The 17,232-nt window shown below is 43.0% G+C and overlaps 1 protein-coding gene across 1 annotated transcript in view; it reads right to left on the bottom strand.

Moving 5' to 3' along the window:
* Positions 1 to 17,232, bottom strand: part of HSD17B4 (hydroxysteroid 17-beta dehydrogenase 4) — a 305,815-nt gene that overhangs the window by 235,544 nt on the left and 53,039 nt on the right. Inside the window, exon 3 of the mRNA XM_088475153.1 lies at positions 2,821 to 2,928. Within this exon, the coding sequence (XP_088331279.1) occupies positions 2,821 to 2,928 (108 nt within the window). The remainder of the gene's footprint in view (positions 1 to 2,820; positions 2,929 to 17,232) is intronic.

The raw sequence follows: 17,232 nt of genomic DNA, 5'->3' as shown, positions 1-17,232 counted from the left end.
CTAATATAAGCAACAATTGTACAAATCTTGTCTCCTGTAAACAGTGAACTTATTAAACCTTTGTGCCCTAGTCACAACCCCAGGGTATGCGATATGCAGACAGCCATTTTACTTGGGACTCTGCTGGTTCTGTCAGTACCAATCACAAGAGAACTGACCACAAGCTACAGATGTGTCCTCACTCATCTTTGCTGCAGTCACACCAAACAGCCCCTCTCCTCGTTCCTGGTCCCATGAGACTCTGCTCGCACCAGGCGTCTTTTGTGCAATGTGATGCGACTAGGCTGCACCAGGAGGCTGTGCTGATTAATTTGATGTGCGACACTTTCTGTGTGCGACTTCAATCAGCATGCAAAGTGCTAGGATGCAGTAGCCGCAGCTTTTTCCCCCACACTAAGGGCCTGATTCAGAGCCGCTCGTAAGCGGCCGCTCGTTCGTTCTGAGCGATGTTTGCAAAACTGCGCATGCGTACGGATCGTAATACACATGCGCGAACCAGTCAGTGCGGCCGAAAATCATTTGTTCGCTAAATATCGAATGCCTGCTATTTTGAGTGACAGGAGGAGGCGTATGTGGGTGGTAACAGGGGAAGGTGCTTGAAAACAGGGAAAGGAGATCAGAACGCAGGCGTGCTTAAAGGTCAAAACGGGCGTTTTATGGGTGTGCATAATTAATACAGCAGCGTCATTGACCACGTCACTGGGTTATTTTATAGTCAGAACTGCTCGCAAGATTGTGGTAGGAAAAACCAACCACAAGAATAGCGAGCAGTTCATACGCTGGTCGATGTACTCGATTAATCTAATAAATAGCGGACATGACGTAGGATGCGAGCGGCCAGGGGGCGTAGTTTTCCAAAAAACGACCGCAAGTTTTGTTCGCTAGTTCAGACCTAGAGGCATGAACAGACCGCAAAGAGCGAACGGTTCATTTGAATAGCCACCCCTTTTTTCTGAACGAGCGAGCGCAAATAGCGTCCGGCTCTGAATCAGGCCCTAAGTTCAGTTTACAGACTCAGTTGCGCACAGATATGCAAGCGTCGCGTGTCAAATTAATCAGCACAGTTTCTTGGTGCGTTTAATCAACTGAGACTTAGATGCATTTTCAGCAAAAAAAAAGGACGCCCAGCGTTGGCAGAGTTGCAGGGGACCTGGTGGCTCACTCACGCCGGGCATATCGAACTGCATGGGGTATTAAGGCTAGATGAGCATGGACACATCTGTAAGATCAAGAGATTGCACCGCCGCTATAGAGTGGTGACCAGAATCGTTTGCTTTCTGAATGGTCCTCATGCTCACCCAGTCATTGCAACCCAATTTTGTCCATTATTAAAATGGTTCAGTAGGTGATAATGCAGCTTTAAGGAATGTACATCTAAAAAATAAAGAGTAGCAAGAAATGGATATTGTTTATTTTATATTTAAAATATCTCAGCAAAAACAAAAGTGAATACATAAAGACCCTTAATAAATGTGTGGCTGTAAGACTCCTTTAAGCCAGTACTCCAGGTAGATAAATAAATGCAATATGCAAATATAGTGGTGAGCATAAAACAGACAGAGAAATAAGCAATAGTTATACATTCCATAATCTTTTCTATGAGATTAAAAACATGTTTTCATATAAAAGTATGATTGAAACAAAATAGACTTTATCCATTTCTTGCTCATCTAACTTCATAGCTGAGCATTCATGCACAGATGTGTCCTTACTCAGCTTTGCTCTCTGCGCGATACATAGGGCCTAATTCAGAGATGTGCACTAATGCTCTGACTGCTGCGTCTTTGTATGCAGCAACTATGCAAATGTTGCAGCCGCCAGGATATGAGACACCCAGCTGCGGATTCATAAAACCAAATGATAGTGTACAGTCGCAGATCCTTTCATAATCGAGCATAAATTTGATAATCGGACTTCTGAGTAGCCCTATGGTCACGCAGAATAGGTGCTTGTACCGAGACACCGGAGCGATGGTATCTATGTACTAGATCGCAAATGCAGGCTGCGACCCGCCCCGAAAACAGTTGCGATACGCCTGCATTTTGCCGGCACTCACCGTTGCCTCCCCGAAATGGTGCCCGCCTCTCAATCACCCTGCGTGAAAATACGGCAATGGACTTTGATGAATGCAGCGTGCAACTCGGACGCATGCACAGGTTGTTGATTATCGCTCGACAGCGAAAACATTGGAGTAGTGTACATCTCTTATTCACTAATGGCGCGAGATGTTATGCTAGGGTTCTGCAACAGTATTTTGGCACTGCCGTCACCACTGTACTATACTTATCATAGCATTTTCAACTGCGCAAATATTTGCGTAAAGGTAGAATAGTAGAAGTGTAAAAGTAGCAAAGAGTGTGAAGACTAATCATTGTCTGTACAGAACTGACCATGTGGCTAATCATGTTGTAACATTGTACATTGTTGTTTGTCACGCATGTCATAGATCATTGTATTATACATAGGACAAGATTTTTCCACGTTTAGCTACATTGCTAGTATGGATAGATAGCAATGTTGATAAGTATGTTCGTTTTTGATACTTTTCATCGACATTGAAAGTGCTATTTTATTGCATATTTTATATAGAAGAACAGGCATCTTTGAGAGAACTCACACATTAGGAAAGGCCAATAACATGGTGTGCCACTGTGTCCAATACTATGGCGCGAGACAAACGTATTTTGAACGTGTCTAGCAAAGCTTTCTAGGAGACATACTGTCGCTACGTATCAAGCATCCATTTGCCTTACCACAAGCTCTGGGACACATGGAGGGAATGACCGAGCATTAGACAGATGAGCAGACTAGCTTTCTTACCATAATTGGCAACTGCTTTCCCTCCTTTTGCTCTGATTTCTTCAACAACCTTATCTGCGGCTGATGAACTTTTTCCATCTCCTTTGATGTCACCTCCCAGATCATTTACTGTGTAACAATTAAAAAAAAAAAAAAAAAAAAAGAATTTAATTTTAAAGCATAAATAGAGCAGATACAAACAAATAAGCAACTTCAGTCGTGAGAACATAACATCGGAGAGGTCCGGCAACATTAAAGAGAGCGGTTTTCAATGTATGAATGGGAAGAAAGGAAGGGCAGCATTACAGGAAGCAGAGATGCATATAAACCTTAATACATTGCACCTGTCACATACTGTACACATAGGGGGAAGCCATGCAAGAGCCTACAGCAATATTTAATTCACTATGAACCTGGGCTACCACTAACCTGTGGAAAACTGGTGCAACACAAAAAGGCTGCTGTTATACACATACAACCCTCGCTCACACAACGTTCTACCATTTCCCAATGTGCATTTCCCCCCCCCCTACTGTATAAGTCCATTTATATTTTTATGCCACTGACCCCCATACTGATAGATTTTATTATATATATAAGCTATTATACTACACAGTATTTTACAATGGGTTTTATTTTGTTTATTATTGTTGCTATGAGCTTTCACTTACAGATGTGCCCACATACACCTATCATCAAATCGTGCCAAATAGCCCTGTTTGGCGTACCACAGACCTTGCAATTTAGCTATGCAACTTTTTCTTAAAACACAGTAGTATGCTTCTTATTGTGATATAGGAATCTTAAGTACTTAAGGGGGAATTCAATTCAAAGTAATGTCCCATCGGGTTGGACACATATTGGTCATTTACAGTAGAGCCTACATCAAAAGTTTTTTCTCATACCTCTAAACTTGTGATGTAAGCGGGTGCAATGTGCCTTTCTGGAACAGTACATTACAAGAATTGAATCCCTCCCCCCCTTAGTACAGTATTAGTGAATTAAGAATCAAAATTCAGGAAAAACCACATAAACTGGATAAAAAAGGTTCTATTGTATAGGACCTCTCTGTTTTGCCTTTTTACCCAGATTACGTAGTTTTACCTTACTTCACTAATAGCTAATCCATAATTGACCTCAATTTAACATAGATGACACATTATGTAGATAGTTTAGAAGCACAGAACAGCCGCCATGACACAATTGCAAGGAAGCAGCACTTTGCACAGGCAGAGACTAGAATTAAGCAGAGTAAAAAAGTGTTCTCAGTCACAGCATGGAGAAGGTGAATGAGAAACATTATTTCAGTTTAATGCAGCAAGATTACTATAGTAAGATAAAGGGGAGGAGACAGTGCATACTTAGGGGTGTTCCTTGCCATGTGGCGGGACACACAGCCATTTCTATGCAAAAGGACTCAAATGTTGATGTAATACAGAACTAGCAAATTAATTTAGTTTGCCAACTTAAAATGGCAGAGGGAGTGAGAGGTCCACCTGAAGTCATCATCTCTTGATAGCTACTTGTTAATGGTCTGCCAATTACACACACTCCCCACCAGTGGTGTAACTAGGGGGGGATCGAGTGGGCCGGCTCAGTAGAGGGGGCCGCCACCGGCCAGGGCATAATATCCATGGCTCAGATTGCAGTTATCACCAAACCAGCTAGTGACCCCACTTGTGCTGGCAGCTATAGACCGATCTCACGCCTGAACATTATTTGATTTGTACTAGGTAAGTGCAAGTCCACAAAGTAAAAAAGATAATGCACACAGGGCAGTCTTCTTATGGGGGGGTGGGGGAAGGAGTTCAGACCCAGTGACAGCATGTTACAAAGAAGTAAGGCTATAAGGGAGTTGGATAGCAGGGTGAAATGGAAAGCAATCAATCTAGGAGGATTGAGAGAAGTGGTGGACAGGAGAGAGCGCCTATTAATTTATAACAAAACAGAGAGAAAGAACAGGAGGAGTGAAGTGTTCTTTCCATTATTCCAGGAGTCTTAAGTAGACCATAGGCTTGCTCTGCGGTCTTGGCTGAATGATTATCTTTTGCCACAATGAACTGAAAATTAAAGTCTTACTTATACTTCATGAAATAGTTTGCAGCACCTTGGTAATGTTGATCAAGTCACGTCTCTTGTTAAAAGATAACAGATCAAAATCTTGGAAGAGTCTAATGGAGCGTACACACGGTCAGATTTGTCAGACTTATCAGATTTGTCAGATGAACGATTGAACGATTAAACGATTTGAACGATTTTACCAAAGTTTTGAACGATTTGAACGATTGAACGATTTTTGACTGCATTAAAATTAATGGAATCGTCCAAGTCTGACTGCAAACCCATCAGATGTCAGATATCGTTATCTGACAAACGGGAACGCGCATCGTTGATCGTCCATCGTTCAGGCATGTCAGATATGAACGATTTTCCTTCAGATATGAACGACTGAACGATTTTTAAATCGTTATCGTTCATATCTGAAGGAAAAATCTGATCGTGTGTAAGCACCATTAGATGTGATCAAGAACAAGGGATGACGCCACATTTTGTTTCCTTGGCCTTGCAATAGTGAAACCCAGTGGCCTAACTACTACCCCAGCAGTGGCTTGGAGGCGCTGGGTAGCTTGGGGGTTACGGGGGCAGTAGTTACGCCACTCAGTGGAGGAACTCCCGTGACTCCCTCCATCTGCTGGGCGCCCGCTGAGTGTGTTACCAGCGGGCGCCCGGCTCCTATTGAAACCCCCGGCGGCAGCCGGAGGACGGAGCTCCCTCCGACTTCCGGGTCCCGCAGGGCACTATGGGAGTGACGTCATGACGTCACTCCCATAGTGCCGAGGAGCGGACGCCGGGGACGGAGCTCAGGAGTGAGCTCTGTCTTCTGGGTCCCGCAGAGCACTATGGGAGTGACGTCATGACGTCACTCCCATAGTGCCGAGGAGCGGACGCCGGGGTATGGACGGCAGCACTGGAGCGGGTATAAAGGTAAGTGGTTTTTTTGTGTGTGTGTGTTTGTGTGTGCGCGGGGGGGGGGGAGGAACTACTGGGGCGACTACAGGGGCCTCGCTACTGGGGGCAACTACAGGGGCCTCACTACTGGGGGCAACTAGGTGCAACTACAGGGGGCTCACTACAGGGGGCAACTACTGAGCACAACTACAGGGGGCACTACTAGAAGGGGCACAACTACTGGGGGCACTACTAGAAGGGGCACAACTACAGGGGGCACTACTAGAAGGGGCACAATTACAGGGGGCCCTGCATAATGGGCACTACTACAGGGGGCACTAGTATAGGGGGCATTGCATTTTGGGGCACAACTACAGGGAGCACTGTATAAGGGGCACTAACTTGATACACAGTTTACAGGTTATAAACTATGTTCCCAATAATCTCGTTCTACACGGACATAAAAACTGTGCAACCTGTCTTGAGCTGAGGTGACAGACTGGCAGGAGCAGAGAGGAGGGTTGGTTAAGTAGATCTGTCAGGGTGGGATGTAATGGGCATTACTGTTTGGCATAATGTGTATTTGGCATTACTGTGTGCACGATGTGCTATTAGGGGCATTACTGTGTGTCATAATGTGTTGTATGTGGCATTACTTTGTGGCATAATGTGTTGTATGTTGCATTACAGTGTGGCATAATGTGTTGTATGTTGCATTACAGTGTGGCATAATGTGAAATAGGGGCATTACAACATGGCATAAATTTGTTTTAAGGGCTTTACTGTATGTCATTATGTGTTATACGTGGCATTATTGTGTGGCATGTGTAAGGGGCATTGCTGTGTGGCATAATATGTTGTAAGGGGCATTCCGGTGTGGCACACTGTGTTATAAGTGGCATTAGTGTGTCATAATGTGTAAGGCACGTTGCTGTATCATGTAACCACACACCTTAAACGTAGTCTTTGATCTTTGGGCGGTGAGGAGGGCTAGGGGAGTTGGGCGGGGGAGTTTATCGCCTGAAACTTTTTTGGCATGGGGGAGCAAAATTTATAGTTATGCCACTGGTGACACCATATATAATAAAGTCCTGCGGTGGTCAATCAGCGTCAACATTAGAACTGAGGGTCTCATTCAGACCCGCTCGCGAGCGCAGGACGCTCACAAGCGGGTCGATGGTACCCAAATGCGCATGCGCACGACGGAGGCTGCTCCGTCGTGCGCATGCGCGAGACCCGGCGAGTGACGGGGAAGCTGTCGCTTGGGGTCTCACACCAAAGGGGGCGTTCTGTCGATGGTGAGTGACAGCACGCCCCCTTTGATGGGCGTGCCGGGCCGTGGCTGCCCAGACGGAGGCGTTCCCATGGGAACGCCTACCGTCTGGGTCCGGCCCCACTGACATCACTAGTGATGTCAGTGGGAGTGATTTTGCCTTTGATAGAGCCAAAATCACTCCAGGGCTTGCGGCAGCGAGACCCTACCACAGGGTCTCATCGCAAGTCCGATGGTCGCGATGGTCTTGACCATCGCGACCATCATCATGGACGCTCGCATAAGCTGTGGGTGGTAACCCACAGCTATGTGAGCGTCCAGGAGGACGCACCAAAAAAAAAAAAAACGCCCTGATTCAGAGCGGGCGCTTGTTCAGAGCGTCCGGCTCTGAATCAGGCCCTGAGAGCATTGTCTAAATAGAACACTTCTGAAGTTAAACTAGGAGCCAGTTCATGTGTTTGATTGAAATATTATTCCATCTGTTACCACGTTCTCTGTGTCTTCTAAATGATCTCTAAAAGAATCAAATTCAGACTTGAAGAACCCAGCACTCTGGACAAGTGTCAGCAGAAATTTTTGGGGCAGAATAGTATATGGGGAAGATTTCTGGTCTGCATACCCTGTATGTGTGTGTATCTATCTATCTATCTATCTATCTATCTATCTATCTATCTATCTATCTATCTATATAATGGGAGGTGCTACCTGATGAGACTAACTGCAGGCACAAAAACAGACAAATCACTCCAAATTAATAATATATAAATGCAATAAAATTTTGCAATCAATAGAGGTTTTTAGCATAATCTTGGCCAAGGTTATGGGCCTACCCACCATATCCAGGTAACCTCTGTAGGTAGATTGCAATTTTATGTAGATTTTATTGCATTTATATTATAATAATTTGGAGTTGTGCACCTGAGATTTGTCTGTTTTTGTGCCTACAATTAGTCTCATCAGGTAGCACCTCTCATATATATATATATATATATATATACACACGCGAAGTCCAAATGAATGATTTTTGGACTAATATATATATATATATATTTATATTTTCATGGTGTGCAGACCAGAAATCTTTCCCATATGCTCCAGTTAATGTGCTTTATTGCACACCTGAGTGAAAGGAGACGCCCTCAGTCTGGATTAGCACTCCTGCCTTATTGGTTTAAAAGCATGCAGTCTTGTAATGAATATGCACACTAGTATTAGGCACAATTCTAGGTAAGTCCTACAAGTTTTATATACTGTAGTGCAACTTTGGTTCATTTTTGGGGCTTGGGTCCACCTGGATTGCCTTTGTTGATCTGTTTCAGGGCACCGCATTATAAAACATTTTAACCCTTCACGGTTTGTTTATTATATATGTACCTCACTTTTTATTTTCATTCTTTATATGCAGCAGTAGCTGCTCCTAACTAGCTCTTTCACACTGCGCTTTTCTTACTATGGCGGTGCCCTGGGGCAGCTTAGCTGGGCTAGTTTGGGGGTGTTCTGCGCACTGGATTTGAATCGTAGTATGATAGGGACCTACCCTACAGAGGTTACCTGGATATGGTGGGCAGGCCCATAACCTTGGCCAGGATTATGCTAAAAACCTCCATTGATTGCAAAATTTTATTGCATTTATATATTAACAATAATTTGTTTTTGGGCCAAATAGTAGCCAATTTGCACCCTGAAGATAGAGTCTTACAGCCTTCTGCAGGAAGAACCAATGCAACATGGGAAACTAATGCTGAAGCCCCCAGTGAGAAACGGTAAATGCACCTAAGCTGGCCTCAGTGTAAAAGGGCTCAGAGCAGGGATGTGTGAGCTGCCTGGCCATGGCCCCCATCCCAAGATTATGGGCTAGAATGCAGAGCAGGCTCCAAGAAGGCAACAGGAACCAGACGCGTTGTGTATTAATGGATGGTGCAAGGGAGCCCGGGTAGGTGAATATATTGTAGGGAGCCAAAGCTCATTAATATGCTAGTGGCCAGTCACTTCTCAACTACAGACAGCCCACTCGCTGCATTTCCACCTGTGTCTAGAAGTAGTTGGACTGGAGAGCCCCTGAAATCTCCCAGGTAATAGGAGAGGATGATCTGGTGCCAGTTTACCCTGACAGGGGTGAGAGTGAGTGAGGTAATGTGCGTTCTTAGTGCCTCCCAGACACAGGTGGAGGAAGTCTGCTGTAAGAAATATTGAGAATTGTAGATATTTGAGGGATTTCGGAATCTGAAATGCAGGAGCACAGAGCAGACCTTTGCCCTCAGTACCAATGCTAGGCCATGCCCTCCCACATACTCTTTTAAAATGTTTCCCACCTGATAAAAACAATGGGATAAAGAGGATGAAAGAAAAACAGATTTTGGTTAAATCCAAATCATATCGCTAGCTGCACCCTAAAACCCACACTTGGGTGACACTTCTAAAGAAGAGAGTGCTAAATTGGATGTAATGGTAGCGATATACATTGTAACTGATCACTAAATTCTGAGGGCAAATTCTGAAATGAACATGCTGCCATTACGTTACTTTAGTGTACATTGTGCCACTTTACATTATTTGGAATTTTCAACTGTTCTGCATCTGAAGATAACCTGCGTCCAAGCTGAAAGGTGTCAGAAATAAACACTATGAAAGCTACCTCAGTAATTGCCTGTGAGTGCTCCCACTGCTACAAATGTATACTTCTGTCGGATGTATCCAGGTCCTTACTTTGTTCTGTGTTAGTGCATGAATATTAATAGTTACAAAATAAGACTAGTTTCAAAGTCAACTATTTGTTGAATGTAATGAGTAGGGGTCACATTATTGTGACAAAGAAAAACAAAAGCCTAACTGGTGCCAAATATTATAAATGAATGATGCTAGCTAGCTGTGATAATACTGACAGTTTGTTACTTAATTTAGTTCTAGGAAACTGGATAAATAATCCTTCTCCACAACCAGCAAATCTCAAGCCCTGCATCACTGATTAGTGGTTAAATTAATGGAATTCCCCCCATAAATGCAATCACAACAGAGTGAACTTTTGTGGCAATTATGAAACCTGGTACACATGAAAAACAAAGTTTAATACCATAGCAACCAATCACAATCTACCTGTAATTGTTCTAAAGGCCCCTAACACACTAGACGATTTTTTCAATGATTTGCAGATTCCAATGCATCGGAACGACAACTCGTTAAAAATGTCCAGCGTGTATGCACTATATTGTGTGGTACGCGCTCCCGTGGGGTCGTCGGTCGAATCGTCTGATCTTCCCTACACGCAGTCCGTCGCGTCGCTTGGTACACATGTCGTTTAGGGTGTACCCAGTATAAACTTGCTGCCAAAAAAAGCCAATATGGTATCTTTTTTTGCTGTTTGTAAAGGTTTTACTTATGAAGTAGTGATAGAGAAAGGACAAATGACCTCCATGCTTTCCATTCATACACATGCCTTCTACCATACTATAAACACAATTTTATCTGCAGATGTAGGACATTCGTATTGTACCTCTAAAACAGGGCACTGTTACACTGTTCCCTCTGCCTCCAAAAACTCATTTAAATGATAGGCAGCACTGGACAAAAATCAATAACTGGAAGGCTGCACATTTTCCTCCCGACAAGCTTCACAAAAATGACTAAGTAGAATTTTAACACTTCCAAAGTGACAAAAAGCTTATCTGTGAGATTCTAATACTTCAAAGTAATATTTTGACACTTTGTGAAATGAGGCTGTAAAGTACCTGAAAGACATAAAAGCATGTTTTAAAAAAATAGGGCACAAAGGTGCTGTTGCTATCAGCAACTAACCTGATACCAGGCAGTTTTAATCAATTAAATGCAAGCAAGACTGCAAACGGCAAAGGCCTAATAGGTTAGCCGTTCTGAATACTGCCCACACTGCATACGAAAAGTGCGTGGCTTATGAAGCTCCTTACAGCACAGATGATAATGTCACGTTGGATGAACCAGTGATAGTCTGCCTTTCTTTCTGCAAGAAAATCCATAAGATATGCTTTGATTGTGTGCCTAGGGCTGAGAACTATTGGGATTCATCCAGTACCTTGGTGCAAACTGCATCGTGCGTATACCAGCCTCCCTGAACTCCCCCCACCTCCCTAGCCAAGAAGGCAATTTGGGGCTTGATGATACAATTTGCCGGAAATGACCCAATTTGTAGCAAAAAGAAAGTACTGGATGTATTTATACTGTGTTAAATGGCAGATTTGTGCATTTTTTTTTAAGTAAAAAAAAAAGAAAAACAAACACTATAAAAAGCTAACTTTTCATTTAATTTCATACAAAAACAAAAAAATGCTTTAAAAAAAAAAGTAAGAAAAAAAAATGCTTTTGGGGTACTTTAGGGTGACTAAAAAGAAATCAATAGTCAAATATTTTGTTGTTTTATTGAAAAATAATTGCTTTTGGGGTAATATGCAGCGATTTTTTTTACACCCCAAAAATGACATGTAATTATTGGACTAATTAAGCTAATTGGAAACTTCCAATTGCCTAATTAGTCATTAGGGAGGGTGTCCAGGATTTTCTGCACGGTTTTCCAACATTTGAACTTTAAAATAAATACTTTCCCTACCATCTCTCACCCTCAGAGAGGTGTGAACGGAAAAAATTAGATTTTACTCTGACTGGTTCAATGTAAGTTGCTAATTGGATTGCAAAATTAATATCTGTAATCAAGGTAACATGTCTCTGGTGTCTGTGTGTGTTTTTTGTTTTATTATTGTGGCTCTAGCTTTCTGTTCAACCATCCAACTAGTTGATTGGTTGGAATGAAAATCTGGTAAGGTATGGGAGTAAATGATGATCAGCAATTTGCTTCTAAATGCCAGAAAGCAGATGAAAATGGTCGTCAGACATGTTTGTTAAATGTTTGATCTAAACAATTTGTTCAAACAACAGTTTTTGTCCATTTTCCGGCGTTTGGGAGCAAATTGCTGATTGTCATTTGCTTTCATACCGTACCAGATTTTCATTCCAACCAATCAACTAGTTGGATGGTTGGACAGAAAATCTTTAGGTGTGTACCCAGCCTTAGACCTCAAAATCCTAACTAAAGCTGGCCATACACGCTACAATTATCGGGGCGATCCGCCCAATATCCGCGGATCGCCCCGATAATTGTAGCTTGTGGGGGGCGACAGAGGGGCCGGATTGTCCAGCATACCCGTCCGATGTGATATTTACCGCTAAACTGTCGGCTGCATCAGGCAGTGTATGCCCAGCTGCGGCCAACAAACAGATATTTCCTGTGTTCCTTCCCATGGAAGGAACAGGGAAATGTACCCTCTCCTGGGGGGGGGGGGGGGGGAGCGCAGATGTCGGCTAATACACTGTGAGAGAAATCTCAGTGTATGCCATGGACACCTGCGGCTGGCAGGCTGCCAGATAAAATGTCTGTCGGTCTGACAGACATTTTATCTGGCCGCGTATGGCCAGCTTAAGGCCCGTATTCAATTAGTTTCGCACCCACGATACTTTTTCACCTGCCGGTCTTTTTGCCTACATCACGTATTTTAGCCACGGAAACTTAACGTGCGCATCCCCCCGATTCGCCCTATTCAGTTCCAAAAGACACGAAAACACAAACCAGCGAAAAGTGCTGTAGGAATTGGGGAAATCAGCCATAGATCCCCTAAAAGAAGCACAAACATTGGGGACCAATGTACATGCCCCCAAATAGTCCTAATAAAGTTATTTGGGGTACTTAAGGGGTGTCATTTTCTTCTAATTAACGTCTTTGCACAAGTGGTGAAGAATAGCATTAAGCAGGGAAAATAAGTAGTCCTGTCAAATTTGGGGTACTTGAAAATGGGCGCAAGCATGGTTTAAAGTCGTTAAATTTAAGTTTAACAAAAAAAAAAAAAAAACTTTAAAAAAAACTTTAAAAAAAATGCACCTGAGACATGCACCTGCAATAAAAAAAAAAAAAAAAATTAATAACAACACCTCATCCCTACTTGCAGACCCCCCCCAAAAGTCTATTTCGCTAGTTTTTAAGTTTGTACCCGGACTTGGCACTTTTTTTGTCCCCTTTTTTTGAAGTAATTTTTTGGGGTGTTCCCCTATTACTTTTAGGGTTTTTTTTATGGTTATACTTTCAGGGGCTGTCCCAAGGGTGCAGAGTGGTTCCCCACCTTTGCACCCTTAAATAGCGATTTTGCACTTTTTTTCTCCACCTATTCATAGGTGAATCTTTTTCACCTATTACATTGCAGTTTCGCGTACGCGAAAAGCGAATGGAATTGAATACGGCTATACTTCTCCGACAGACGAAAAGTCGCAATCGGCGATACTTTTTCGTCGATCTATGCTTTTTGCTTCTAATTGAATACGGGCCTAAGTATGCAAATAAAACTAAAGGTAGACACGTCTTCGAAAAAGGACATCTGTAAGGCTGTTTTTTTTTGGGGGGGGGTTTATCTTTTAAATGCACCATTATCTAGTTCTATACGTGTTCTATTAAACTACTATTGTCAAGGAGTGAATGCATATAATAAGAATATGCATTGCAAACCAAGATGTCCAGAAGGATCATGTAAACACAACACTGCCAAAACATGTTTGACATGCAAAGAAAACAAATAAAACATTTCCTGGTGATCTGCACTATAATATGTAAGCTACAAACGTCTGTTTCTTTGTTCGTGTGAAACGTTAACAATACTGCATAGTGTTTATGACAATTCATGTCTGTGCGTCAGTAATGTTACACACAAAGAGTAATTCTGCTCTTTATTGTCATTCATTATTACATTATTCATATACGTCTTTAGAGAATGTACAGCATCACTACATTCTACACAGCCTGAAGATGATCTTATTAAAACAATGAGATGTTCAGTCAGCCCTACCACATAAAGAGTCTGATTTGAATCAAGTGGAATTTATTCTACATGAGGGAAATAAAAAAATAGCAATTACCAGACTCTGTGAGCCAAAAACAACATATGAAGCCAACACTATTATCCTTAGTCGAGAAGGCATATACACAAAATATTTACTATTATTCTGTTGTTTGTTCATAGTTTGAGTTTTAACCACAATGTCCCCAACATAACTTAAAGGAGACTGATCACAGTCGTCTTATTGCTTTACTATGAGCAAACACTATAAAAATGCCTATTAATCTTGCTAGACCACAATGATCTCTTTAAGGCCTGCTTTCTCCAGACCGCCCAGTAGAATAATTGAAAGGTGCAAAAATAGCTGCCACGCAGGTGACTTCTCTACAATGACATGCCTACTTACGTTCAGATAGCACAATGCAGGGTCAAACCTGGCATTTAAAGCACACAGACCATCTTGGCGACGTCGTCCAGGGTGGGAGTGGGTGGGCATAGGCCATGGATATGGGGGGGCTGTGGCTAATGCTCCCTGGGAATATTTGGTTTGTGGCACAAAACCAGAGGAGTTACAGGTACTTTGCACCCCGTCCAAGTGTGAATATAGTAATGAACTGCAGTAGCTGTGCAGTCTCAAAAACAGAGGAGGTACGGGTACTTGGGGTTCCGTCACATTGCTCGGTGAAAGGTGTGAAGATCTAATACAGAATACTGAATATTTAAAACAGTTATAGGACTTTTATGTAACTGCCTGTCTCGTATATCAATGTCTGTACATGCATATTGCCAAATATTTATATCTGAATAGGTCTGGATTGAGGTTATAATACTAAGAACAACCGCACTGGTGTAAAATGAGAAACATATTAATTGGTCTACTTAAAATATTTTTTATACAATTGAATAAACACACTTATATGCATGAAATAAAATCATTAAGTGTAGCAGAAACCAAAATTTGTCATTTATGTAAAGCCATCCACATAATATTTTATTCAAGCCTGGATAAAATTTTATCAAGTTGGTTTCTTTTATAAGCCACAACGCTTAAGCTGGGTACACACTTAGCGATGTGTACCCGGACGATATGTCGGCCTGACATACTGTACTACGGGTACACATTGAGCAATGTAATGTACGACGGAACGATCCCTCATTCCGTCCTTCATTATCTGCAACGGCGCCGCATGCAATATCGTCTGGTTGGCCGTGCAGCAATCGCATGTTACTGGACGAGGTAGTCCGTACACACTGGACGATCCAGCCGATATGTTGTTCAGATCCTACCGCTAACAGCAAATCGGGCCGATATGTCGGTGTCCTCGGCTCCTAGAACACACAGCTGCTTAGTACTTTGTAGCGTCAGTACATCTCGATGCAGCCGCACCTTACTCAAACTCCTCCCGCCAAGGGAAGCTCTGAAAGGCAGAGCTGTTCGGCCAGGCCGGCTCATCTGGCCATCGGCCCTTCTGGCATTTGCCAGAACTGTCAGATGGCCAGTACAGCCTTGGCACAATGCTTGCCCTTGGACCACCTTACACTATACATCAAAGCTGACCCTGGAGACAGTATAGCACATAAACAGCTCACTGAATTGAACACTTTCCTGGGTAAATCCAACTTTTAGTGCCATCAACATAAAGTTTAATATCATATGTCGCAATGAAATACTATGATTGCTTTAAATGATAACTTAGAAGTTCTTACAAGAAAAACTAGTTTGTAAATTGTTATTGTTACAAGGTTAGAATTTATATGTACATAACTTATCATTATTGAGCAACCAGTGACAAGAAAAGACCTTACCGGCGGTCCTAGTCGGCTGCTCCCGATCCGACTCTTACAATGTGTCACATGGCCTCCTCCACACACTGTAGGGAGGTCATGTAGCACATCCAAAAAGAGGAGGAAGTGCAGTATATACTGCCAGGGCTGTATCTAGGGGTGTCAGAGAGAGGCAACCATTCAGGGGATAGTGGGATAGTGAAAATTTTAGTTTAAATTGATTATGGTTGAGGACTAAGGGGTGTCACATTTCCTTAATTCCAAGGATGTTAAAAACTTCCAGTTCCGTAGTCTGTAAAATTTGTTCTTCCTCCTTCCTCTATAGGTTCCAGGCTAAAGGTAAGTATTTTGACTAAAGGTTACTAGATTAGTCAGTGGAATGGAGGTATGTGCAGAGTTGTGAGTGAAACTTGGAGGACTTATGCAGATGTCCAAGTGGCATGTGCTGGGAGTCCTGAGTACATATAAGATCTGAGGGCACGTGGAGGGTCTTAGTAGCATGTGGTTACATTTTCGACACTAAACAAGGAGCCTTTGGTAACATTATTGGATCAGTGATGTAAAGGTGCCAAGGTTATTTTGGAAGTGTTTATTAATTACTATTTTTGAATATTCTGTTTGTATTAGTCGTATATAATAGTACTCATTCTAGCACCCTGCACCTATCACAACCTACGCAGTTCCTCTTTCCTACCTGGGGTGTCGCTCTCTGCTCTAGTGCTTCTAATGCAACAAACTTCTGAGATACAGACCAGAGGGCCTGATTCAGAGCCGCTCGCTCTGAATCAGGGCATGTGCTTTTTATTGTTGCAGCCTCTTGGCCGCTCGCATAGCTGTGGGTTACCACCCACAGCTTATGCGAGCGGCCATGATGATTGTCGCGATGGTCAAGACCATCGCGACCATCGGGCTTGCGATGAGACCGTTGCGGTAGGGTCTCGTTGCCGCAAGCCCCAGTGGACTTCCTGCACTATTAGAGCAGGAAGTCCACCTACTGACATCACTAGTGATGTCAGTAGGGCCGCCCACAAACAGCAGGCATTCCTGCAGGAACGCCTCCGTTTGCTCAGCCACCCCCCTTCCCTGCCTTCCAAACAGGGCAGCTGCCAATCAACATCGACAGCTGCCCCTTTTGGGATGCGAGTGCTTTTTGCGCTCGCTCCGAGGCTCGCGCGTGCGCACTGGGCCACCATCGACCCGCTTGCGAGCGGGTCTGAATCAGGGCCAGAGTGGGCTAGAAGCACCAAAGCAGAGAGAGACACCCCAGGCAGGAAAGAGGAACTGCACGGGTTGTGACAGGTGCAGGGTGCTAGAATAAATACTATATAAATATAATTGTATTGCTGCAAAATGGGTGCAGTATGTCAACATTTAAAATGTGGACACTAATATTGACAAATTCAGGATGTCAACATGCTCAGTCTGACTGTCAACGTGTTCATAATGTTGACATTTAACATGTTGCCATTTATGCTGACATGTTCAACATTATGAAATTAAGGTTAGATTGCAATTAGGGTTAGGCTACAATTAGTGTCAGGCTAAAATAGGATTGTAGTGTTGACATAACGAACAGGTTGA

This window comes from Taudactylus pleione, unplaced genomic scaffold (genome assembly GCF_031769625.1).
Source record: "Taudactylus pleione unplaced genomic scaffold, aTauple2 ptg000162l, whole genome shotgun sequence".
Taxonomy (NCBI): Eukaryota; Metazoa; Chordata; class Amphibia; order Anura; family Myobatrachidae; genus Taudactylus; species Taudactylus pleione.
The sequence above is the reverse complement of the archived record's forward strand: the minus strand, read 5'-3'. Positions and strand labels throughout refer to the sequence as shown.